General features: G+C 41.4%; 1 protein-coding gene across 1 annotated transcript in view; it reads left to right on the top strand.

The window, feature by feature from the left end:
• EMB2410 (embryo defective 2410) overlaps positions 1-27,778 on the top strand; it is a 541,348-nt gene that overhangs the window by 233,462 nt on the left and 280,108 nt on the right. The window contains exons 7-8 of the mRNA XM_089441428.1: positions 6,811-7,041; positions 7,372-7,455. Coding sequence (XP_089297554.1) covers positions 6,811-7,041; positions 7,372-7,455 — 315 coding nt within the window. The remainder of the gene's footprint in view (positions 1-6,810; positions 7,042-7,371; positions 7,456-27,778) is intronic.

Genomic DNA, 27,778 nt, shown 5'->3' with positions numbered 1-27,778 from the left:
GGAGCTTGGGATTCCTTTCTCATCTCATAGGCAATGAGGATTCCATGAAGTTCATCCATCTTGAGAGTATCTAGGTCCTTCATTTCTTCTATAGCACTTACTTTGGAGTCAAATCTGTTTGGGAGAGATCTTAGGACCTTTTGAGCAATAGTGCTTTCTTCAATGTTTTCTTCCAATCCTTAAGAGAGTTGACCACTTCAGCTACTCAGGGAAAGTATGATGTAATATCTTATTCATCATCCATTTTCAGACTTTCAAATTGCTTTCTATGAGTTTGAAGCTTTGCCTTCTTAACTTTGGAGTCCCCATCGTATAAGCTAACTAGCTTATCACATACTTCTTTGGCCGAACCACAATTCATGACTTCTGTAAATTCAGAATCAGTGATTCCACTAGTGATGGAATTTAAGGCTTTTGCATTTGCAATGTAAGCTTTCCTTTCGTCTTGATCTGTTGGAAGAGTGGAAGGAGATGTGTACTCATTTAAAACTGAATGCCAAACTTCAGGTCCAAGGGACATTAAGTAGTAGGACATTCCTTTTTTCCAAAAACCAAAATTTGTCCGATCGAACAGAGGAGGTCTTCCTGACACTTCTTGATTTCTCATTGTGACTAAGAATCCTTCTTCTATCTGTTAGGCTGATACGAAGAAGCCTGCTCTGATACCAATTGTTGGAAATACTGAGGGGGGAGAATAAGTATTTATTTTCAATTGTTATTTTTATCAGTTAAATCATTTATATTTAGAACACAAAATGAACAACAGGAATACATGATTTTATTAATATAATCTTTACAATAAATCAAGTACAATGTATATAGGGCTTCAACCAGTTGCCAAGCACCAACTTGGACTTTTTGTGAGGCTCCAACTTCCAGGGCACAAACTTGGACTTTTTGTGAGGCTCCAACTTCCAGGGCACCAACTTGGACTTTTTGTGAGGCTCCAACTTCCAGGGCACCAACCCTATCTTGTGAAGGCACCAACCTTGGATTTAGGAGCACCAACTCCAAGGACACCAATCCTTCTAATTCTGAGGCACCAACCTCAAGGGCTCCAACCCTCTGCTATATATTGTCTAGATATGTTTGGTAGTTATTCTCTGCTCCCAACCCTGCTGGACCTACGACTTACTTTTGTCCTCCTGCTTGCTGTACAACTTTCTCTGTTTCTTCCAGTTCACCAGTTGTGAACTTTTTTTTGTTCTCTGTTATAGATGCCTAATACCCCTGACCCTTGGCTTCCTTTTTCGCTTGCTTGATTTTCTGCTTCTTCTGCGCTTGCTCGACCTTTTGGCTTCTCGACCTTTGACTTCTCGATCTTCGGCTTCCTCTGTCTCTTCGAGTTCACCAATACTCAAAAGACACGTTCATTTGGAAGATAGGCCAACTTATGATGTCACATATTAAAATTATATCAGAGAGGCCCTTTCATCCACAGACTTAATTATTCACGGAAATTGCATCAGAAGAGAGGTTATACCCATATTGGAGATCCCACATGCCACATTATTCCTTTAATCCCGCAATCGCAACTTTCATGAGAATCTGAGGTTTTACAAGTGTGCGCTGTCCTCCGATATCAACATCATCGATATTCACATATCAACATAGTTAAAACCATATAATGGGTGGTCCCACTAGCCATATCATCACCTTAAGCGCAATCGCAATTATCAAAGGTTTGCACATAACATAGTGATTCCACTGCTGCCGATGGCGCAGATGCGATACGATCTTAAGCAGTTGTTAATAAACCCGTTGAGTCCACAACCTTATCGCAATCGGCAGTTTTCCATCGTTACATCTCTTCAAGACTTGCGATATGCGATGGATATGATATTTCTTTAGGACGTATTATAATGGTGCAACAGGTCCACAATGTTATCGCAATCAGAGTATTTGCGGGACTTCGACTGGCACATGGATTAAAACTGGCCTTAACCCCCGTAGTTGACCATGATCTAAGGGTTGACTATGAGATTGACGACTGGGCTTTTGTGCGGGACTTCAACCACGATCAAGGAAGTCCGTACTTTCCTACCCCCGTTCTTCCGATAGTTGTTGCTCCTGTGACTTCTCTTCACTCTTCCGATTGTTGTTGCTCCTGTGGCTTATCTTCCTATGACCTCTGATAACTCTGCTTATGCTCCTCCGTTATCGCTGTTGCTCTACTAGATCTACTGAGTCATTTGCAGTTCAATTGACCTCCTGTGTCATTTGCTGTTCAATTGACCTCCTGCGTCATTCGCTGTTCAATTCACCTCCTGCGTCATTTGCTGTTCAATTGATGTTCAATTGACCTCTTGCGTCATTTGCTGTTCAGTTGACCTCCTGCTGTTCAATCCACTTGGGTCCTCCATCTCATCATATCATCATATATCAAAATTTGAGCATTATGATCACTGGGCATCAATGGACAATCAGGTATCAAAGAATTTTCCATCACAAACACTGCTATATTGACATCAATGATAACCTAGATTAACAATTCTTGCAAATGGGCAGCAAAGTGTTAAAGAAAAACAAGTTGGATTTAAGGGGATTGATGGAGGTGCTAGAAGCAGCAGAGAAGTCCGAAAGGATGGACATGAAAGAAGCAACCTCTTTGATGGATGGGAGGCCCATGAGAAGAGTATCATCCACAAATTGCTGGTGAGTTGTAGGGGGGGCAGAGGCATGGGGCTGGAGACCAGAGAGCTTATTTTCATGCAGGGCAGCAGTGATAGAGCGACTTAGCCCTTCCGCCATTATAACAAAGAGGAAGGGAGAGATTGGATCCCCTTGCCTGATACCCCTTGTAGGATTGAAGGGTTGCGAAGGTGATCCATTCACGAGGATGGAGAAGAAAGCTCTTGACACCATAGCCATGATCCACTTGATGCTTTCTTTGTGGAAGCCGAACGCATCCAAGATCTGTCTCATATAGTTCCAGCTAATTTTGTCAAAGGCTTTGGACATATCTAGCTGAATTATCATACCAGGTAATTTTTGGGATTTGAGAGAATGAATGAGCTCATGAGGGAGGATGATGCTATCCATGATTTGTCTTCCTTCCACATAGACAGGCTGTTGGTGGGAGATCAGGAGAGGGAGGATGACTTTAATTTGATTGGCAAGAACTTTGGAGATTATTTTGTATATGACATTGCAAAGGGCTATGGGCCTGAATTTGTCCGGGGAATCCGCAGAGATTCCCTTGGGTATTAGAGTTAGAAAGGTGGAGTTAAGGGCTTTAAGGACAAACTTCTGAATTCGAGATTCCTCCACCAGGGTATGAACATCCAGCTTTATGATAGGCCAACAAGATTTGTAGAAATCAATGGTGAACCCATCCGGCCCTGGAGCTTTTCCATTGGGCATTCCCATGACCACATCTTCCACTTCCTGGAGGGAGACTTTCCTTAGGAGCATTTTGTTATGGTCCTCCGTGAGGATTTTGGGAATATTCTTGGTGATCTTTTTGATATCCTGATCCTGATCATTCCTTGGCTCTTTGAGAAGAGAGCTGAAATAGTTGATGAGCTCTGTTTCCAACTCCTCTTGAGAGTGAATGAGATGACCCTCTTGGTTCTTCAGAGCCAGAATTATGTTGTTCCTCCTGTGTTGTATCATTGTTTTGTGGAAAAAGGCCGTGTTCCTTTCCCCACATTTCAGCCAATTTATTCTGGATTTTTGTTGCCACAACTCTTCTTCCTGAATGGATCTTTCATCCCATCTTTGTTGTAGTAGTTGTTCCTCTTGCTTACTAGTCTCTGTTAGCCCTTCAATTATAGTTTGGCTGGGCACTCTTGCACAACACTTCGGACCTCTTCTAGGGCACTTAAAACAGCAAGGGTTCTTTTCTTTTGATCTTTGTTTGGGATATTTGATGGATTTGTTTTGTGTAACTTGATTTTCCTTGCACGAATCTGAACAAGCCTTAGTGCCCTGTTGTAAGGATTCTCGGCCCACTTGAATTAGGATCAATTTTCCTTGGAATTCGTTAGGGAAGAATGATATGCTAGGGGAGAACCTAGTGCGGCTCGTTCCTTTTGGCGTCAAGCTTTTAATTTGGACTTATAGACTAATGCTAGACCGTCGGCCCTCCTAGAAAAGTCACTGTACAGGACAACAAATAGATGATCGAACCTTAACACTAGGCATTCAGATCTGTGTGCTTCTCTTGCAGACTTTTGACCGAATATGCAATTGTTATCTTTAGTACCTTGAGGGTTTCATTACTTGGCTCTCTTTGCAGCAAGGACGTTTTGTCCTTCATATGGCCTGTGCCTCTAATTAATGTGACCTAAAACTGTTGACTATGATGTAGCAAACTCTCGCATGTTGCAAGGAATTAAGGTTTTGATGACCTTTTGATAACAAGACTTTTGACATCACAGTAAATGATATCACAGTGAGCATTGTATCCTCTTATGGTCCTACAGTTGTCAATATATGACATTGTTTACACCATAAGACAGTGGTATTAAGGGGTTCATTGTTTGAGTATCAGTATCATGCACTAAGCCAATCATTGACTTCGAAGTTTGTTAAAATAACCTGTGTGCCATTCTTGCATACCTTAGAACAATGATTTGGCATTTTGATATAACCTCTGTAACATCATGACTTTTGGGGAGCAACAGTAATGCTAACAGCCTAAGAAACTGAACAATGACAAAATGACATTCACCATCATGTGTTAAGAATTGTGATAACAGTCTTCAAGTGTATAGATATATTTGATATAGACTTAGAACCTAAGTGATGTGACAATCTAAGATATTATAGCTTAGATATGACACAGTGTCTTGACTACTTGTAATTATCAATAGATGACATAAACAGTAATACTAATAGCCTAAGAAACTGAAGAATGACAAAATGACATTCACCATCATGTGTTAAGAATTGTGATAACAGTCCTCAAGTGTATAGATAGATTTGACAGAGACTTAGAATCTAAGTGATGTGACAATCTAAGATATTATAGCTTAGATATGACACAGTGACTTGACTACTTGTAATTATCAATAGATGACATAAAGAGTAGCTGTGATGTAAGATAAAATAGTAGCTGTGATGTAAGATAAAACAATGAAAGTAAAATCGACCTAACAATCACAAGCAACAGTCCAAAAATTTTTGGCCCCTGCAACAGCTACTGCTTCCACACATGTGAGCAATTCTAGGGTTTCCAAAGCTTCCTTTGACCCTCACTTGGGTTGCTTCTCCTTCTAGGGCTTGTAGGTGAACTAATATTCCTTTCTTCGACCTTTTTTTGCAATTTCCTCAACTTTGACCTTGTAGCATCAAACCCTAGTCTTCCTTTTTTGCATGTGAGAGAGAGAGAGAAATAACCCAAACCTTCGTCCTTCGTCCTTCTTCCTTCTTTGCTAGCCTTCTGCTTCTGCTTTGCTTAGATGATGAGAAGTCAGTGAGTGTCCATAGGAGGTTGAGTTCCCTCCTATATATAGGCTTCCAAGGAGGACGACATATCCTAATGAGGCTGACTCTTAGCTGCCGGGCTGACTTGGTCTTGGAGGGTGTTTTGACACTTTCTAAATACAAAAATAATTCTTTTTACATCTTACAATGTGCCCAATGGGGTCTTCTTCATATGACAATGACTCTATGACTTCTTGACACTAGGACAAACCCTAGAAGCACTCAATGGGTGCTTGACCTCTAAATAAAAGGAGATTGAGCATGAAACCCATGCTACAAAAATAGCAATAATAAATTTTCTTTCTTTTTACAACATACAAGAATCAAGAGTACATTTCATATTTATGAAGACCAAACCTAGTTACACATTTCAACAAATCAGTTAGCTTGTCTTGTGATGCATATTAGAATTTAGTACTCCCCAAAACATTAAATGAAAGCACATGATTACAAGAATGGTTAATGTACTTTTCGATAGATGACACACATTCCTTCAAGAAGCATGCTAGATGGGACAGAGCACTGATCCGAGCATAGGTAGAGAGCTTTGATCTAAAGCTATCTGTGGGCCATCATAGGGCTTCTGGCTCACTGGCTGCCAAATGAGGAGAAAAAATCTCCTATGGGTTACCCACTTTTGGTGGGTAACAGGCACCCCTGCTGAAATGATGGGTAACAGGTCCGTATGTGACAATAGCTTGCATTCCCCCAAATTGGGGTGATGGTAATTACTTTCACGGTGACTCTAATGCTAGGCGATGGTGTCAGAAACAGGATGCTGTTATTGTCTGTATTCTTCTCTTGCATTTACTTTCATCTATTACGCTAATTAGTATTACAATCTTTGGAACCCAGTGCATCAGTTAATTGCTAACTTTCCTATATTTTTCTTGTAAGCATAACATATAATCTCTTTGCAAATGCATTACTTGTCACTATGACACAGTACTGGACCTGATGATCCTATATCCTTAGTGCTTGAGTGGGCTTGAATTTGATGTTGTGTTTATAATTGTTGTCACATATATTTTAACTTTTGCAACATTCTCAGACCCAGTGTTGAGCCTGAAGTTCTGAACATTATACTGTGTCTCAATTTCGAAGGATGTGGCCTTGTGCCATCATTTTTCTCACCTCACATGCACTTCAAATATTTGGATACAAGTGCAAGCTACAAGTGTGGATATACCCGTAATGTAATATAAAGGGAAAGAATCAAAATTTAATGATGAACTTTTCTGTATTCTTATTGGAGTTAAATTGGCCTTGTGTTCTCAAGGGTAAGCTATCTTCATTTAATCTTCTATAGTCTCTCTTTAAATTATTGAAAGACATGGACTTTGTCTTATATATCTCTTTTTGGATGTTGCTTGATTGCAGTTAGCAGGTTCATTGAAAGCAGTTTTCAATTGTCAAGGCCCATTGGATATTCCTGTATTTGTAGGTGGTGGCATAATGTCAAAGAAAAACAATCATTTCATATCAAATATGCCTTCCTCTGCTGCGGCTGAAGCAGTCATGCGAAACAAGGAGTTTGGGGCGGTAGCAGCTATAGGTCATGTGCCATTCTCATATGTGTCAGCCAATTTTACTTTCAACACTGATAGTCGCGTGAGTTTCAAAGATCACTTTTTTGAAAATGTGTGTTTGTGAGAAGTAGTTATTATTTAGGAGTGAATTGTAGGTGACTAGAAGCAGAGCTTTTCTGTTTGAATCGGTGAAGTGCATCTACATGATGTGTGGAGGTTGTGTTTTTTATGGCAAGTGACTTTTTCATTGTGTTCAAGTATTTTATTCATTCAAAGTCATTAGAGGGTATTGCAACCTGGTGAATGTTTATTACAGTTAAACTTGTTAGGTGTTCTATTTTTTATGGAAGTTGTGTTAGTTGAGGAGAATCCAGTGGGAACGATATTGTAACTCCATAATACTATTTGGCAGATCACAGATGTGTATGGCATTCGAGCAACACTTACAGATGGTGGTGAAATACGTGGTGCTGGAAATGCTTGGATCTGTCCAGAGGTTTGCAAATCTATGGTTTTATTTTTGTTTTTTTCATTTATGGCTGATAATAATAGAGGCTTGTACATTTTCATATGTTGTGCAATATGCAATCAGAATTAAAGAGACAGTAAAAGATGGTATTTTTTCTGTTTAAATATCTTTCAAATTTTTATAGGTTCTTTTAGAAAAGAGAACAATGAAACTTGTGAGTGTTTGAGATCATGGGTGAAACAATATCCAGTTAATCGAATTAGTGCTGTTGCAATCAATGAAATCATTATTTCTAAATAATGCCGATTAATTTTATTTAACACCACCGGTGCACGAAGATTTTCCAACTTTCCCTGATTATTTCTGATTATTTACCAATTATTGCTGAAGTAATCTTTTGGGACCTGTTGCCTCAAAATCTAGCAGGTTTTGTGAGAGGCCTCACAAGGCAAGGGCTAGACTAAGATACAACAATGGGCTGTCGGTCACTGCCATCACAGCACTCCACCTCCTGCTCTTTAATGCAATTTCACCACAAGGGAGGATTCCCAGTATAGGTCACCTAACATATATTCTAATTTCTAAGTCAATAGTTCAAAGGGGACAGTTTTAATAGGCTCAGATAGGGCACTCAAACTAAGAACAAGGCTCAATCTAATGTGACAAGGAATAGCGTAGCCTCAAAGAGAACCTATCAAGTAGGGCTTATAGCCTAGGGTTTTGAATGCTAGACTAAGATACAACAATGGGCTGTCGGTCACTGCCATCACAGCACTCCACCTCCTGCTCTTTAATGCAATTTCACCACAAGGGAGGATTCCCAGTATAGGTCACCTAACATATATTCATATTTCTAAGTCAATAGTTCAAAGGGGACAGTTTTAATAGGCTCAGATAGGGCACTCAAACTAAGAACAAGGCTCAATCTAATGTGACAAGGAATAGCGTAGCCTCAAAGAGAACCTATCAAGTAGGGCTTATAGCCTAGGGTTTTGAATGATATGATGCAAAATGGCACAATTACGCATATAAGACCAAGAAAAGGTTTGCAAGGAAGAATCCGAAGAAATGATGAACAAATGGGAGCAACAAACCTTCAACAAGCCCTAAGTTAAAGCCTTAATGCTAGATTAGGGTTCTATAGGTTATAATTGCCTAAGGAGGCTATTCCAACAATGCAAAACACAAGATTGAGAGGTGATAAGGTCCAACTAGCAAGAACGACCTCAAATCAAGCCAATGCTTCAACCCTAGTTGAATTCTTCCCTATGCCCTAGCCCTAGTAACTTGCCTTGAAGGGTCGAATTAGCTGAGAGGAGATAAAGGAATATTGTTTTTATAATTTTGACCATCTTTGTGGATGCCAATTCCTACTAACTGCGTGGATGATGGAGTCGAAGGGAAAATTACTATGGAAATATCAAATCCGGGGAGGGAGTAGGGGGGAATACCCTGATTTTCCACTTCAAAACCCTTGCTACCATTCAATACGAGGATAAGATCAAGAGAAATCTCACTAGGAAGTTCTCAAGGAATGTTCAAGATTCTTAATTAATGCATGCACCATTTCATCAAAAGATTTCATATAAAGATATGAATTTAGATGTGGAAGATAGAAACCTTAGCACAATATATTGCATACAATAACCATAAAAGATATTCAACAGTAAAATTACTTAGAAGATATCGATGAACAATACTTCATTATCCCAAAATGATGTTTCCACAACAAGGACTAGTCTCTAATAGCAAAATATCCACAAAGATCACATCTCCACAAGAGTAGCGAGGTACAAGAGCTAGGCAAAAATCTTTGAAGAGGCCGAAATAGTCCACAAGTGACGATGAGTGAAGAATGTGATGTGACCTTTTATATATATGATGTCTACCTCACCTAATTTTAACTATTGAAGCCCCTAAACAAGTTTGATAATGAGTAAACATAAAGTAAACCTTGGGTTACAAGCCAACCCACTAGCTTAACAAGCAATATTGCTAAAATAGACCCACATGTGTGAGCCATCAGCCTCTATTATGATGACATCATGCCCTTTTTGGGCTCCAAATGCTAGGTGATGGTGAAGAGAAGGTTGAAGGTGTCTCCAAGCATCATGATCATCCATCATTTGAGTAGTCCTCAAATCCAACTTCGAAGCACAACTCCAAGGGTCCTAAATCAAGCCGGAGTGCCCCTATGTCATCTCCATGGGTCTCGTGTGGGAAATGTAGTTCCTCCTTTCTCTAGCACTAGGGCTCCATCAGGTGCGACAAGATCTCTCTAGTCATCTCATGGAAGATCATACTCATTTGGGCTTTGAATCGTGGCTTGCCTATTAAGTAGTTTCAAGCCAGCCGGGAGCATGCTAAGTCCAATTGTGCTATCATAAAGAATCCTTTGTGCTAGGCAAAATAAGATCAACTTCCTGGGTCTTGGGGGTACTTTGGAATGTGTATCAGTTGCTCAAGTCATCATACTGCCCAATGCGCTGATGTAAATGGGGAATGCTGTATTTGGTAAGTCATAAACCTATTTTTGGGGCCCACGTACGTGTGGAGTCGGGTTCGGGTTCCATAGTTTTATTTCACTATGGATGTAATCCTTCAATTCACATATGTACTTTTTTATCAATTGTTATCTGTGAATGCAGTTTGCCTTGTGGCCCAAACTTCCCATTAGTGCATGTTGTCATTCACGTTTCCTTTCGGTTTTTGTTGAATGAATTTGTTGTATAGGTCATCGTCTTCCTTGTCATGAAACTTTTTCAATAAGGCTGTGATGAAACTTGCCAATGAAAAGAATGCGTGTCACATTTTCTGGTCCACCATAAACACCAATTGTAAGCTTCCCCTTCTACGCTATTGGAAGTTGTCATTATTTTTTTTCGTTCACCCAACAACATTTTTGATTAAAAAGTGCCTTCCATTTTGTTGACCCATATGACTACTCTATGGTCCCTACAATTGTTGCTTTTCAAGTCTAGTCAAGCCTAGAGTAGTTTTTTACAATTGATAACTACTTCTAATGATATAACCGATCCTTTCTTTATACTTCAATCATTAAGTAGCTATACATGAAAAACTTCAACCATTCATTTCATTGATAGAGCAATATAGAGATTACAGTAAACAGTAAACAATAGACAAGAGACACCAAGAATTTAGGCTCACAACCAGGGCAAAACCCACAAGGGGAAAACCCAACCAATTCTTTCTTTATGAGAGAGAGATTCTATTAATCAATAGGACACCAAAGAATATTCCAACAAGATTCAAATTTGACCTCATTACTGTTCTAGTCAAAACCAATCCACTAGGAGAGAAAAGTCAACATCGTCAAATAATTATAGTCTACATAGAGAGTCCAAATTTTGGCCCTTGAGGTGTCTAAACAGAGGGCTGAAATTTGGTCCTGAAGTAGCCTCAGAAAACAGTCAACGAACTAGTTAAAGTTTTTGGTTAAACCTACAGTCAATGTTGGTCAACTAACCTAAATAAGGATGAAATCTCAGTCAAACAAAGTCAAAGTATCTCTGAACTCTTGGACACTCCAATACAATCAGAGCCTCAGTCAAATAGGTGTCGAATTGCCCAAGTCAAAGAAAGTCATTGCAACTCCAAAGAATAGTCAACACAGATAAAAGATGCTTCCTCTCTCTGCATGTGTGATGTCTCTCTGAAATTGCAGATTGAATGATTGTGTGTGATGATGCTCAAAATGAATCTCAATGATGCCCTATTTATATGTGTGTGAGGAGGGCTAATTAGCACATGTGGGGCTTGTTTTCACTCAGATTATACAGGCATGATGCGACAACGAATTAGGTTAGGGGCTGTCACTCTAATCGCCGACCTCTTTGTTCTAGTTGTCTCACAACAACAGGCTATGAGGGGTAGTCCCTATGGAAGATGGAAATGCAAAACCTATTGGCAACCAAGAAGTCTGGGAGACACGATTGAATGGCCTAGCACTTGGTTGATTATAGCAAGTTATGAGATTAGATTGAATTAATTATGACACCAGTGCCTTATGGAGTCAACTACTTGCTTTAAATCAATTAGATACTAGGTGACCGGATGAACGATCACTGCTTAAGGAATGCTTGTCTATCCTATATGCTATGCAAATCCTATGACCTAGGTGAGATGCAAGATCTTGGTTTATTTTAATTAAATGCATAGCTAAATGTATCCTTTTGCTTAACTATTTTGAAGCTAGTTTCTAGAGTAGGTTGTGAGAAAACAGCCAAGGGGAAGCAAGCAAAGGCTTTGTTGATTTGTGGTAGCATCGAATGTGTTCTAGCCATGAAAATTGGTGGAGAGGCTAAAGCACATGAGATCTCCAAGACCTAAAAATGGTTTGGGCAGATTGTACCTGGTCGGTTTGGGAGATATTAAAATAATTAATATGTTTAATGGAGTTCTTAAGTCTAAACTTAGGAAAAATAAAATATTAATGGGTATTAATATAAAACTGGGTTAGAAGGTTCCAAAAAGTCATGCATCAAGCCAAATCTAATCTTAGCTGTTGATTAGAGATTTAATCTCGACCTTTGAAGGACCAACGAGAAAAGTATAAGAAGAGGCTTGAGGGTCAGTTGGAGAACACACTAGAGTGATCAGTGATTCATTTTGCTAGAGCAGGGTTGCTAAGCAAAGTTGAATCAACGATAAACAGTGAGGGGTAGTGAGTACTGGGCAGAGAGGCAGAGACAATACTGAGAGACCAGCGTAGAAGCAGAAAGAGCAAGAGCAACAACTAATTTAGGCCACGCAGAGCCCAACAGAGACAACACAAAGGTGAGAGGGACTGCGTCATCCACGCAGAGGCTGCTAGAGTGACGCAGAGGGTCCCAGAGGCTGCACAATGCCTCAGAGGGCTGACGCAGGTCAGCAAGAGGCTGATGCAGAGGCCAGAAGGGTTAGCGCTGAGCTTCAGTTGTGCAGAGAGGGTTTCGTGGGACATGTTTTCTGAATACCTGTTTCCGAATATAGAGGTATTGTTGCCGTGTATTTTTCTCTGTCGAGTGAGTCGGTTAGGCACCCAATTGTACTCAAGGGAATACTGCATAATAATAAAGCCTCATAATAGCTGCACCGGTTTTCCCGCATTGGGTTTTTTTCGGGGACATTTGTCCAAAAATAATGGTGTCACTTGTGTGCTTGTTTTCTTTCAGTTGATGATCTGTAGATGTTGTGATTGTATTGTGTTTATTTTGGTATTTAAATGTTTTAAATAACTTGTTCAGAATTTACAAGTATAAGAAATAAACCAACAGAATACGGATTAATTTTCTAACGGATAGGCTTCGAAAATTCAACATGGTATCAGAGCGTGGTTGCAGATCACATGAGAGTTGAAGGCATCAACTGAGCAAAGAATTTGCAGCAGAGTCAGCTATCCTGAGTGGCTGTAGTTGATCCTTGCAAAAGCGACAGAGGAAGCGTTGATGCAAAGGGACTGCGTCATCATTTTGGGCTAGAGAGAGGCCAGCGCAGAGAGAGGCTCACATAGAGGCTAGGAGGGCTGACACAGTTGGCTGAGGGAGCTATTTTTCCAGCGCCAGGATTGTGCAGAGCCAAGAGGCTCAATCCTTCAGTTGCTGGGGCGAAGGAAGCTGTGGGCAGCTTGCGGGAGCGAAGTTGGTGGGGTACTGTGGTGAGAACAATACCTAACAATGAAAGACCAAAGTCGAGGAAGTTGTTGTTGAGGCGGATTTCTAGCCAAGGAATCCGGATCAGTGTTGCAGTTGCACAAACGATTGGAGAGGGGCAACTTGGTGGTTGGCAGAAGGATTTCCACGAGGGCAATTGGGACTCAGAGGGAGTCCAGAAGAGAACTTCCAGATGGGAAGTAGAGAGACTCAGCAGGAGTCGAATTGAGAACTTCCAGGCGGGAAGTAGAGATACTCGGAGGAGTCGACAAAAAATAGCAAGATGGCTGTGAATGCGCTGAGAGATCAGGACAGGGTGGATGGAGTGTCCAACTTTGTGGTCTGGAAGGCCAAGATCTTGTCCATTTTAGATAGGCATCGTATCAAGGGCTTCGCCTTGAGAGTGATGGCTATCCTAGTTGACCCAGTAGCTAATGAAAGGTACAAGGAGGCAATGGCTAAGGCAAAGTGTATCATCCTTGATGGGGTCAAGGATCATGTGGTCCCACATATTGCCGAGAAGGAAACGACAAAGGAGATGTGGGACACTTTGAAGATATTGTACCAACATACTTCTGTGTCGAGGAAGATGCTCCTAGAGAATCAACTAAGGTCATACAAGATGCAGAATGGAGATCTGATAGATGTCTTCTTCTGTCGGTTGAAGGAGATCTGTGACCAACTGACTTCCATATGGGCCACGCCGGATCAGGAGTTGATGGTAAGGACCGCACTTAACGCAGTCTTCAAGGATTGGGAGACATTTGTCCAGAGCATACTAGGCAGGGCGAGTCTTTCGGATTGGGAAGAACTGTGGGCGGCTCTTCGTCAAGAAGAGATCAGACGGCTGACCAAGACAGGGAGTAGCAGCAAAGGGGTCAGGATCAAGAAGGAAGAGGAAGAGGATGCGGCTCTGGCATCTGCGGGAAAGCAGGAGAAGAGGAAGAAGAAGGACCTCTCCAAGGTCAAGTGCTTCCATTGTGGGGAACTGGGTCACTATTCGAACTAGTGTCCGAGGAAGAAAAGTAAAAGAGAGGCTTCTGACTAGAAGATAGCGCTAGCGAGGGCGTAGAAAGAAGTCGAGAAGGATGGCGATTGTGCCATGAGTGCTCATGTGCCACTTGAGAAGAAGTGGGGAGACATCGAGCTATAGTTAGGAGGACTACAAGCGATGAGGGGCAGGATCCTTGAGGTACCCAACCTCTTGGATTATACCTTGCTACAGGAGCCCCGAAGAGGAGTAGCAGGATTGGCGGATGTCGGTAGGGACGGATGCGGATGAAGTGGCAGAGAGTGCTACAATGTAGGAGTGCTACAATGTAGGAGTCCCTTGGAAATGCGAGGCTAGCAGGCTGCAACAATGCGAGAGGCACGGGGGTGTTGCACTAGTGCAGGATGGCACAGAGATGTGTGCAACGGTGCGAGATGCAGGGAGTTGTTGCAGCAACGCAGAGGTCAGTAGAGGGAGCACTTGTTAGCGATAGAGGGAGCTTCAACATCGGGAGTGTTTCTAGCCTGACAAGGATGTTAAAAGTTGGGTGGATCAGTTACTTAGTTCTCAGTAACTGAGTTGCAGTGCAACAGTATGCAGTAGCATGATGCAACATGATGAGAGGGGGATGCAGTGTTGGGAGGATGGACCAGCAACAACATGGATGCAGAGGGAGTTGTCGTACGGATGCAACAGTGGCAGTGGAAGAGCCATGGGCAACAATACAGGATGCAACAATGCAGAGGATGTTGGGCGGGGTGGCCTAGCATTAGCACAGGTACTAGTGTCAGATAATCAGAGTGATGCTTAGTGAGGAGTATTACTAGAGCACAATCCTCGCTAAGAGGGGGTGTTGATTTGTGGTAGCATCGGATGTGCTCTAACCATGAAAATTGGTGGAGAGGCTAAAGCACATGAGATCTCTAAGACCCAGAAATGGTTTGGGAGATATTAAAATAATTAATATTTTTAATGGAGTTCCTAAGTCTAAACTTAGGAAAAATAAAATATTAATGGGTATTAATATAAAACTGGGTTGGAAGGTTCCAAAAGTCATGGATCAAGCCAAATCTAATCTTAACTATTGATTAGAGATTTAATCTCGATCGTTGAAGGACCAACGAGAAAAGTATAAGAAGAGTCTTGAGGGTCATTTGGAGAACACACCAGAGTGATCAGTCATTCATTTTGCTAGAGCGGGGTTGCTAAGCAAAGTTGAATCAGTGATCAACAGCGAGGGGCAGTGAGTACTGGGTAGAGTGGCAGAGACAATACTGAGAGACCAACGCAGAAGCAGGGAGAGCGAGAGAAGCAACCAATTCAGGCCACACAAAACCCAACAGAGACAACACAGAGGGACTGCGTCATCCACGCAGAGGTTGCTGGAGTGACACAGAGGGTCCTAGAGGCTGTGCAGTGCCTCAGAGGGATGATGCAGAGGGTCCTCGGGTTGACGCAGGTTAGTAGGAGGCTGATGCAGAGGCCAGAAGGGCCAGCGCTGAGCTTCAGTTGTGTCGGAGAGGCTTTCGTGGGACAGGTTTTGTGAATACCTGTTTCCAAATATAGAGGTATTGCTGCCATGTATTTTTCTCTGTCGGGTGAGCCGGTTAGGCACCCACTTGTACTCAAGGAAATACTGCATAATAATAAGCCCTTAGAATAGTTGCATCGGTTTTCCCGCATTGGGTTTTTCCGGGGACATTTGTCCAAAAATAACGGTGTCACTTGTGTGCTTGTTTTCTTTCAGTTGGTGATCTATAGATGTTGTGATTGTATTGTGTTTATTTCGGTATTTAAATGTTTTAAATAACCAGCAGAATACATATTAATTTTTTAACGGTTAGACTTAGAAAATTCAACAGGTTTGGTTAACAATACCTCCCCTTAGGTTCTAGCCACCTGATGCCTTTGACACTGCAGAGACTACGACTTTGACGACTGCAAGGTCATCGTGTTAACCACCAAAGAGGTGCTAGGCTCCTCAAGCTAGATGAGAAAGGTGGTCTTATTCTTTATCAGCCAAGCTTATGCTTGGAGGTAAGTTATTAATGAAAAACTAATCTTAGAATGCAAAGATGAGTTGAGTGCTTCTTACGGTGAGATTGTTTATTTTCCTTTAAGTACTTAGTTATGATTGATCCTCAATTATGACAATAAGCACTTGACAATGGTAAATAGGAGACAAACTTAACCACAAGAATATGTGCCAAATTTACAAGAGATAACCAAGATGTAAACAACAAGATTGAGTCTCTTCACAATGATTTACCAATATAGAATTATCATTCACAATAGATATCCACCTTAGGTATGAACCATAAATCTAATGACAACTAGAGCACATATTTTCTTAGAACAATTGGCCAATGATTATTAGTAGACAATACCAGATGCAAATGAAAATTACTCAAAAGAGACAATAAGATTATCAATGCTCTTTAGACAATTAGAAGCTTTCCAAGTTATGTCAACAAGATAATGCCAATGTTGTAATTAGATTCCTCAATGCCAATGTGTAAGAGAACAAGAGATACCAATATCCAATGAATTCTTAGATTTATCCACTTAAGCAACCATTCAACAAGATTATTGGATTATGTCAAGTGCTTTAGAGAGTGAGCTTATTAGTGCAAGTTTGGAACTTATTAAGATCTCACAAGACAACAATATGTTAGTGCTCTCATTAGCGATACCAATTGTCAAATCACTTTAGGAGACTAAATATAAACAATGCCTTCAATTATGAGCAATTATTATCAATAGAGTATAAACAAGTGAAAACACTTTATGTTACTTATGTTTCAATGATATCAAAATAAGCAACAAGTAAATTTTATGACAGCAGTGAGTTAGATTAGTTTAGGGTACTCTTAATATGCAAAGGTGAGATGCATATGCATGCAAAATGAAAAATGAGTTATCTCACTATCAAACCACTTTGCCAAAACCAAACTTTCAATGAATTAGGTACCCTTATATGCCAATGCCACTGTTATATGCATCAGACTTTAGCGTGCAGTCCCAAAAGAGTATGAGATCCTTACCAAATGATAGATGCCCAATTTATGCAATACTTTTGTTAATTTATTAGACAACTCGTGAGTTGATTTTATGCCAATTAGATGAGATCCTTATCACTGTTATCAAATGATTAAGTAGCTGTAAGTAAACAGTGAGGAGATCAAGGGTTTGGAGGGCAAACCAGTGGGCCTTTAGGCCTGGTAGAAGACTAGTCCACTTGCCCTAATTTTCTTCAGTAGTGAAGCTACTTGCAAACACAAGATTTTATCCCAAAGTCTATGCAAAACACCAAGATTCAATGATAAAAATAAAAATTCACCAATGCTATGACTGAAATGATGTAAGAGGGGATGGATAAGGGGAATGATAGGCCCTAAAGGGCTAGTGTTAGGCTCAAGGAGGGGGAAGCCGAGGGAAGAGGCCAAATGGAGGTCACAATAGGCCTCTTAGAGGCTGCGGCTATGGGAAATTAGTGAGCTGAGGGGCTAGATGAATCCCTAAGGTATGCGACCTAGCAAGGAAAGGCCTTTAAAGCTTGCCTGAAAGGTTAGAAGGGATGCCAAGAGGGACCGAGAGGGAAGGAAGGCTGAGCGGAGGGGAGGAATGGCAAGCGGAGGGGAAAAGGAGGGAGAAAAGGGAGGAGAAGGGGCAACGAAAGGCAAACAAAGGAGGAAGAGGGCTGTACGAGGGCTGGAGGAAGGCTCTAAAGCCTACGGCTAGGGCTTAAAGCCCTAGAAAAGGCTACCACAATGCCTAATAGGTCTGCTGCTAAGGGAACAATCATTAGAGGGATGACGTCAAGGGTGAAGGGGCCCACGGCTAGGGTAAAGAGGCAAAATTGAACCTGCGGCTAGACTAGGAGGTTCAACACTAGGCCTAGGAAGCCCTAAACAAATTTCAAACCCTTGACAAATTTTTTTAGTTTCTTCAGATCTGAAAACTTGTCTAATTTCTCTACAAAATTCTTCAATGCTGGCCTTGCAAATACAATAGAGACTAGATCTTACCCTCAAGGGCCTAGATCTAGCTCAAAACTTGAACAACTCTTCTTGAAGCTGACCTGCACAAATGAAAAATAGAATTTCCCAAAACTCTAATATGTACAAAATTTGAAAATAAACCCCAAATCCCAGTTGCTGCAAAACAAGGGTTAGAAAAATAATTCACAAAAAATAATTTTACAAGATATATTTACAAATATACAATGCTTGTGAAAATAAAATAATTTTTGAGAAATAATTTTTTAGATGATAATGACAATGGATCAAATGTGTTTCAAAAGTTACGGTAAGAAAATCAAACAAAAATTCCAAGAGCCCAAACAAGGTCAGCTCTTTTCCAAAGTCTATGAACTTGGAGCCCAAGGGCCAGTGTACCTACAAACTGTTGTATAATGTAACTAGGTTAGACACATACATGGAAAACACAAAGTGTAAATGAAAAACATGTGTGTATCTATTGTTGACAATGATATACTTTTATAGTACATTCACATGACTTTTGGTTTCGTATTCCAAGGTCTCTTGGACTTCCTTAGACTATTCAGCTTCCACACCAACCCTTAGAGGATTAGGTGTCCAACATTGCCCCCCTTAATCCGAAGGGTTATGTATGAGTCCAAGAAGAGAGATGTAATACAAAACGTGAAAAAATGCATGGCAGCACTAGGTTGAATGTGCTCTCTCAAATGTTGGTATAAGGGAGGTGGTTTAAGGATGACCACCAACACTGGAACGCTAGTGCAGTTCCCAGAACTCTTCCAAGTCTAGGAGGTCTCAACCTGTGATGGTTTAAGGATTACCACCAACTCTAGAATGCTTAATGAAATTCTTGGAACTCTTCCAAAATTGGCAAGAAGCTGAAGTCTTCTGCTAGAGGAAGTGTCCCCAATTCTTTGAAGAGGCATCATCAACTGAAGGCATGATCAGGGGCATCTTTCTCTTTGGCTACAACTCTGAATCTGGTATGGTAGGTTGTGGCTCAGGCTCGCTTGATGTGGCTTTGAATCTTGTAGATGACCTTCATTTCCCCCCTGTCAGATAAAAGGTGAGAAGATGAAGAGATCTCAACTGCAAGACTTTTCAATATTCGAGAACAAATCCTGTTGTATGAGCGAAATATCTTCTTGGCTGTTGAAGCCCATTTCCAAGAAGCGATCCATCCAAGATGAATCTTTGTTCTTGTAGGAGGTTTGTTTCTGAAGTATTTGTTTGAAGAATGATTGGTTTTATGACAGTGCTTACATGGATGAAGATCAAAACAATGATCTTTCATATGGCCAACTCTGTCACAATGTTGGCATCTGACATTCTATTGTGATTGTTGTGGAAGACGAGCAGGAACATGTGAAGATGAACTATCATGAAGAAACCCAACACTTGAAATTTGATGGGCTTGGAATAGTATGGAATATGAAAGGAAACCTCCTTATCATATCCAAGACCTGTTCTGTGCTTGTTGCGGACAAGCTCTTCCCGAGGTTTGATGATGGGCTTGGGAAGTGCAAACTGAAATTTTTCATCTGCATGTAACTCTGTTGCTTTATTGGGCACTGGATCTGAATCAACTATAAGATTATTGTTTTGCTGTTTATGGGAGTCTGTTTCAATCAGTGTTCCACGGGGACGCGTCCCCCAGGGTGGGGTGCACGCACCCCTCGCACCCCACGCACCCGGGACATGGAGACTCTCGGGTGTGCGTTTCCCCACTTCCCCCTTTTGGGGAGACTCAGGGAGACGCAAGGGGGTGCGTTTCCCCAGGGTGGGAGACTCGACTCCCCGAAAGGGGTACTCTTGGGCGTCCCCCCCAAAAATGGGGTTCTTCTGGGCGTCCCCCCGAAAATGGGGTTCTTCTGGGCGTCCCCCCGAAAATGGGGTTCTTCTGGGCGTCCCCCCTTCATTTTTGTCTAATTACCCTTTATATAAAAATAAATAAACTAAAATAAAAAATGAAATTAATTTATTAAAAAAAATTAAAATTAAAAATAAACTAAACTAACAATTACAAATAAAAAATTACATGAAAAGTTAGGTTTAACTCTACTTTTCATTCTGCGTCCATTCATTATGCTCTTACCTCTGTTAAAAGTTAAAACAACTGAGCGCATTTTTTTCTTCCATCGTTCCAGTGTGAATTTGCTCCCACTGCGCCCACAAGAGCCTTAGAGCTTCAGCTCACGCCTTATCCTCCCTCTTCTCCATGCAGTGGCTTGTTGTTAGTAGTTATGTTGTAGTGGTTACTGGTTACCTTGCTGCTCCACAGTTCCACCAGCCCTCCACGTAGCCGACAGCTGAAACAACGATTTGTTATGTTCTATTTGCTGTGCTGGTAATTTTTGTTTTGCAATCTACTATGCTAGTCTCTTAACATTTTATCTACCTTCTAAATTTTAATCCGATTCAGGCCATGCATTATTATTATTAAACTGTTTTTCGGATTTCCCTGTGCTGTTTGTCTCTTTAAAACATGGGTTCAACCTCTGCTTTCTAGGTGGGTGTTTATTTCATGGTTCCACCAAACCCTCCACACGGCCAGCAACATTGCTGCTATAACATGTTATTATTTGATTCAATTATGAATTTAAATTTTATGTATGGATCAAATTTGAAATTTCAATGTATTGGTATTACTATTACTAATTAGTCTATTTAATATGCTTTCATTATTGAACAATGAATATGAACATGAAAATTTCAAAATTATATACATATATATATATATATATATATATATATATATATATATAATATAATTAAAAATTATATTATATATACCTCGACGTCCCCCTGTCTCCCCTAAATTTCCCTAAAATTTGAAGGTACTCCCACACGTCCCCTTTGTGCGTCTCCCCGCACCCGCGTCTCCCCGTCCCGGAGACTTGGTGGAACATTGGTTTCAATCTTCTGGACAGAAACCGGTTCAGAATGATGACTCCACTGCTGTAGTTGAGATTCAAGCTGCAAAAAATCAATCTGTTCTTGTGCATATTGTAGACAAGTCTGAATTTCTGAGAGAGAGCTTTTGCTGATTTGGAATGTGTCATTAGAAGTAGATTGTATTAGAGTTTTCAAGGAGTCTAATACTTCACCTACTTGAGTCATTTTCTCCAATGTCAAACTTACACTTTAAAATTTGTTCACAACTATGAACCAACGTGACTGCAAGCTATTCTCTTTAGCCCCAAAATATAAAATTTTTGGTCACCCAAAATCTTCAAACTTGACAACTATACCAAATTTTATCAAAACCGGCCAAAATTTCAATTATTTTCAAAACAATTTTGAAGCCTAATTAGCCTAGGGCGTACGAGATTAGACAAAACAATAATAGAGTTCCCCCCACCGCCAAAATATTTAAATGTAAGAGAACGGGCAATCGATTCAAAGCGGCACCAGTGGATCAACATGAAAAATTGTGCGATGAACGTTTACAGCCCATTGATTTTGACGCAGGTATAATCGTCACAACTCACATTAATATGGATCAAGCTGATGAGAAGTTTCGTTTTACTTGTATCATGCAGAGAGAAAGTATTGAAGCAGGAATCTTGAACTTCAACGTTGCTTATGCCTCGTCAACGGATGGGATTTTCTCCAAATTCAAGTCGTCATTGTCGTCAAAAGGAGATTCCCACAACACCCGTAACAAGTTTGGCTCTGTAAACTTTGTATTGCATCTGCCTAGCTACATACTTGTCCATTACCAATACAAGTCTTCAAGCAACAAGTGCTCTTAGTAGTCGACTAAATACTTCCTCGTTGGAATTCTTTGTCATCCATTGATGTGCGCTGTTTCCATCTTCCACGTACAGGCCAACGACGTATGCCTGGGCTTTAGCAAATTTACACTGGACAAGCATGCATCGAACGACTGTGCCAAGGAGTAAGTAGTGATCCTTGGATACCAGTTGATGGCGTTACAGTGTTCTTTACAGAGTGTTTTAGCAATAGAGAAGGCCGAAGAGTGTTTTATCTTCTGGTGTGGAGGCACCAAGCCTGAGACAACATGATGGCGGTGATACCAAGCGTTAATCAACTTTCAGGAGTATGTGAACCAGCGTATGATGTTCAATCGTTAAACTATTCATCACCACCACCGCTGTAATTCTTCCAATAACTAACATACGATGGACTGGGATGTGGAGCTCCTGTACGGTAGCCCTCGCTGCGAATTTGATGTGCTAGGATTCCTTTATTACCTGTTGTTCTCCGATTCATGTCCGGGCGGCCAAGAGTTTTACGTTAGGTACTACGTGGGTCACAAGGGAAAACTCAGCCATGCGTTTCTCGAGTTTGAATTCCGTCCCGACGGCAAGCTCCGCTATGCAAACAATACGAACTACAAGAACGACACCATGATTTACAAAGAGGTGTTCCTTACACTAGCTGTTCTCAGGGAATGCCGACGAATCATTGCCGAAAGCGAGATAATGAAGGAAGACGATAACAACGACCCTGAACTGGATAGGTTTTAACGCGTAGTGGTATGGGGAGAGCGTTTAACCAAGAAGCACAACAGGTATTGAAATGCAGTTATATATATATATATATATATATATATATATATATATATATATATATATTGAAGCCAGAGGGACAGGGATAGTTTGGGAATATTGGGCAGGGAGGCAGAGAGCCACCAGTAGGGGCAACGCAACACATAGAGGGCTTAACGCTTGGCCAGTCCGGGCCCACGTAGGCTTGATGCAGAGCCAAAAGGGCCAACGCAGAAGGGAAGCTGCCTACACGCAGAAATATGAAATTGCTGGGGAGCTGCCAGAACAGCCGGGAGAGGTTGACGCAGAAGCTCCAAGAGGTAGAAGAGACAACGCAGGGCTGACACAAAGCCTCTGAGGCTGACGCAGGGCCAACGTAGAGATAGCCGGGGGTTTGCCAGTTCTGCTACCGGATCAGTCAGAAACTATTGGGTGAAGTGAGGTAATCTCACTCAATTTTCTGCCATTATATTTTTCTCTGTAACTGGATTGTCGGGAGGGCATCCAACATTGTATTCAAAACTATTGCTTAATAATATAAAACCCTTAGAGCTGCTGCATCGATTTTCCTGCATTGGGTTTTTCTGGGGACTATTTTGTCCAAAAATAACTGTGCCCTATGTATCTTGTTCTTTGCTCAGTTTCGTGTTTCATGTAATCAAATTAAATTGGTGTAGGCTGCAGAAGTAATTTACTTCAATATTTTTCAGAAAATAACTTGATAATGCATATTAAAATCAAGTAGGAGAACTAAATTCAATTTTGCTGCAGTAGGGGTTCCTTGAGTATAGGAATTTTCACATGGTATCAGAGCATTGATTTTGAAATAGGAAGAGCAGATTCAATGCTGAGCAGAGAAGCCAATAGCTGCATTTGGCAACAATTCGAATTCCGTTGAAGGGATAGTGCAGTCCTTGCCGGGAGAGCAAAGACTCCGAGGAAATCTCTCTCTGGGAGAGTCGATAGAGAGGTACGATTTCTGGTTTGTGAGCTTGCAGAGGCATAGGGAGTGACGCAGAGCCTCAGTGCAGTGCTTGAAGGGCGTAGTTTCTGGCGGGGCAAAAATCCATCGAAAAAGAGCGAAGACACATAGAAGGGGGATTTTCTCCTCAGAGGACTTTTCTCGCCAAAAGTTCGAATTTTTCACTTGTCGAGTAACAGAACAGTGCTGCGCAGTGACTAGAGGAGTCAGTTCGATAGTTTGGGTGAGATGGCATCGCATGGGCATAGAGATCAGGACAAGTTGGAAGGAGCTTCCAACTATGTCATATGGAAGACCATAATCTTAGCTGTTCTGAAGGAGTACGATCTTGAAGCTTACGTCAAGAGTGTTGTGCCTGTTCTTGCAGACAATGATCAGAAGAAGAATTACAAGGCTAAGCAGGCAAAGGCGAAGAGGTACATACTCGATGGAGTTCGAGATCATGTGGTCTCACACTTGCAGGGCAAAGATACAGCTCGAGAAATGTGGGAAGCTTTGTCTTCACTGTATGAAGGTTCTTCCAAACAACAGAAGATGTAATTAGAACAAAAGTTGTAGCAGACATTGATACAAAAGGGAGAAGGGGTTAACTCCTATCTTCAACGTCTTCAGGACACCAGAGACCAGCTTGCTGTAGTGGGGTCTACTCCTCAGTCTACCGCGATGGTAAGGACGACCCTGAATGGAGTCTCAGATGAATGGCAAGTCTTCGTCCAAAGTATATTGGGCAGGGAAAGACTACCTTCATGGGAGGAGATGTGGGCAGCCCTTCAACAGGAAGAATTAAGGAGGGATCTGGTTAAGGTCAACCTCAATGGCAGCAGTGGGAGTGGCATGAAGACCAAGGAGGAGGAGGAGAACGCAACTCTAGCATCAAAGGGACAACAAAAGTAGAAGCGAAAGAGGGACATTTCGAAGGTGAAATGTTTCAGATGTGGCGAGATGGGCTACTTTGCATCCGAGTGTCCTTTGAGGCAAAAGGATAAGGATGAGAAACATGATCCTAAGGCTGCTTGAACAAAAATTGACGAAGATGAGTTTGCCATGAGTGCCCGCGCATCTCCAGGAGGGAAATGGGGCAATATAGAACTGTAGTTGGGAGGACTACATGTGGGCAGGATCCTTGAGGAACCCGCCTCTTGGATCAATTCCTTGCTACGGGAACCTGAGATTCGGCAGTAGCGAGATGGACTTAGTGTTAGATGATGTAGTGGGTTGGTTGGAGAGACAAATGCAGTAGCCTAGACCCGAGACTGATCACCGCAAAGCAAGGTTGGCAGTAGTGCAGATGGCACATCGCAAAACTTAGTAGCAACGCAAAAGATTCAGAGGCTAAGAGAGTAGTAGCAGTCAGATTCCAACATTCACATGGTATTGTGTTGAGCATAGTTAGTTCAGTAATTTTGGGTGTTTTTCAATTGCTTCTCTCAACAACTGAGTTGCAGAACAAATGCAGTGTTAGCAGTGGCAGTGCTAGCAGCATAGCAGATGCAACATTTTAGAGGGAGTTGTAGTATAGATGCAGCAGTGGCAGTGGCAGTGTCATGGGCAACAGTACAGTAGCAACAGTAGCGCAGTGTTGATGGCAACAACAATGCAGAAAGGAGATGCTTCAAAGACAGAGCAACATGCAGTTGGACATTGTTGCTAGAGCACATTCATATGGCTGTTGAAGGCTCAACGAGAAAACTAGAAGGAGGAGGTTTGGGGTTCATTAAGAAAAAAATCGAGAGAACGAATTGATCTAGAGTTCGAAATGTATGGGGCTTGGAAGCTGAGAAATTCGAACTAAGTGATTATTCTACAGTAGGGGGGCAGGGATAGTTTGGGAATATTGGGCAGAAAGGCGGAGAGCTACTAGTGGAGGCAACACAACACCTAGAGGGCTTGACGCTGGGCCAGTCTGGGCCCACGTAGGCTTGACGCAGAGCTAGAAGGGCCAACGCAGAAGGGAAGCTGCCTTCACACAGAAATCCGGAACTGCCGTGGAGCTGCTAGGACAATCGTGAGAGGTTGACGCATAAGCTCCAAGAGGCAGAAGAGACAGCGCAGGGACTACGTAGGGATAGCACAGAGATAGTTGGTGGTTTGATAGTTCTGCTGCCGGATCAACCGAAAACTGTCGGGTGAAGTGAGGTATGCTCACTCAGTTTTCTGCCATTTTATTTTTCTCTGTAACTGGATTGCCGGGAGGGAAACCAACATTGTATTCTAAACTATTGCTTAATAATATAAAACCCTCAGAGCTGTTGCACCGATTTTCCTGCATTGGGTTTTTCTGGGGACTATTTTGTCCAAAAGTAACGGTGTCCTATGTATCTTGCTTTTTGCTCAGTTTCTTGTTTCATGTAATCAAATTAAATTGGTGTAGGCTGCAAAAGTAATTTAGTTCAGTATTTTTTAGAAAATAACTTGATAATATATATTAAAATCAAGTAGGAGAAGTAAATTTAGTTTTGCTGCAGTAGTGTTTCCTTGAGTATAGGAATTTTCATATCTCCATCATGCCAAATTCACACTTGGACTCCTTCGCAGATAACTTCTCTAGAATTCCCAACACCTTGTCCAAGTGCCTCAAGTGGTCTTCCCACTTCCTGCTGTAGACCAATATGTCATCAAAGAAGACCAACAAGTACTTCCGCAATTGCTTATTGAACACATGGTTCATACAGGATTAGAAAGTCGCGGGAGCGTTGGTTAGCTTAAATGGCATAACCAAAATTTCGTAGTGCCCATAGTGGCACTTGAAAGTTGTCTTTGGGATGTGTTATTCCCGAACCCGAATCTGATGATAACTAGAGTGGAGATTAGTCTTTGAAAAATATTTGGTCCCTTTCAATTCATCCATCAACATATCGATCATGGGAGTAGGATACTGGTTCTTGATTGTCCTCTTATTGAGAGACGAGTAGTCTATACACATTTGCAGGGTGCAGTGCTTCTTCTTAGCCATCACTATCGAAGAAGCGAATAGACTGGAGCTAGGTTGGATATGGCCCAACCTAAACAATTCCGTTATGGCATTCTCTATGTCATCCTTGTAGATCTTGGGATGTCAATAGGGATGGGCTATCACTGCGTGCACACCCTCTAATTGTATGACATGCTCAAAACCTCTGTTTGGTGGTCACCCTGGAGGAATGTTAGCTGCCTGTTGTCTGTGATAAGGCACTCTACTGTCCACTCAATATCGCGTCGCCTCAATATTGCCTGCATGTGGTCGGATGATACTAGCTTTGGTGGGTACTGATGCATGGCCCTCAAGAGTCAAAACTACTCTTCTACCATCTATTGGTATTTGAATTTCATTTCCATGTTCAATTGGTCCGTGGTATACTTCTCGATGTAGTAGAGCCACTGACAACCCAACACCAAATTAGTGTCAGTACATCCACCGCAAAGAAGTCCTTTGTCATTGTGTAGTTCCCCATAGTCAACAATAGCTTGGGGATGTATCTGTTGTAGTCCATATGATGTTTTCCAGGTATGACAATTTTAAAACCATGGAACTCCTCAGTGGGAATCCTTCTCCGTTCCACCATCTCGGCATCTATGAAATTGTGGGAAGCCCCACTATCAATCAATAATGTCACCTTGTGCTCAGCTAGAACCGCTCTGATTTTGGAAGTGCGATATCTGTTAACACTTTGTAATTCCTCCAGGCTGAGGAGAGGAGCCCAGAGGTAACCAAAAACCACTTTAAAACTGGAATCTAGCCCTTCCAGCTTCAAAGAGGGCTCTCTCTATATGAATCTTTAGTCACTTAGATGATTGGTTGTCTTAGGTTTTAGGCTAGGTATTAAGATCAAAGAGGAATAGGTTTTAACAGTTTGATGGCAGGGAAGAGGGAAAATCCATTGGGCATGGAGTCATATGGAGCTAATGATTTTTAGTGATATGATGGGAAAATGAGGAATCCTTAGATAGGGGCAAGGTAGGCAATCCTTATGGTGTCTTTGTCAAATTTTGTTGTAGAGAGGTGAGCAGAGGAGCAATGGAATTGATAACATCTAAAGCATCTAGTTGAGGATGAATTTTAGATATTACAATGGAAGAAAAACACTAAAATGTTCAGTGAGCCATAACAGAGCACTTAAAAGTGAATTTTGAAATAAATTTTGCTTAACTAAACATTAAAGACATGACATTTAAGCATGGAAATAACATAAGATAATGAAACAAAAACAGGAGATAAACATCACCATAAGAGA

The sequence above is a fragment of the Pinus tabuliformis genome, chromosome 9 (genome assembly GCF_031772625.1).
Source record: "Pinus tabuliformis cultivar Carrire ecotype Pingquan chromosome 9, CPIR1, whole genome shotgun sequence".
Taxonomy (NCBI): Eukaryota; Viridiplantae; Streptophyta; class Pinopsida; order Pinales; family Pinaceae; genus Pinus; species Pinus tabuliformis.
Note: the sequence above shows the minus strand (reverse complement) of the source record. Positions and strands in the feature narration are given on the sequence as shown.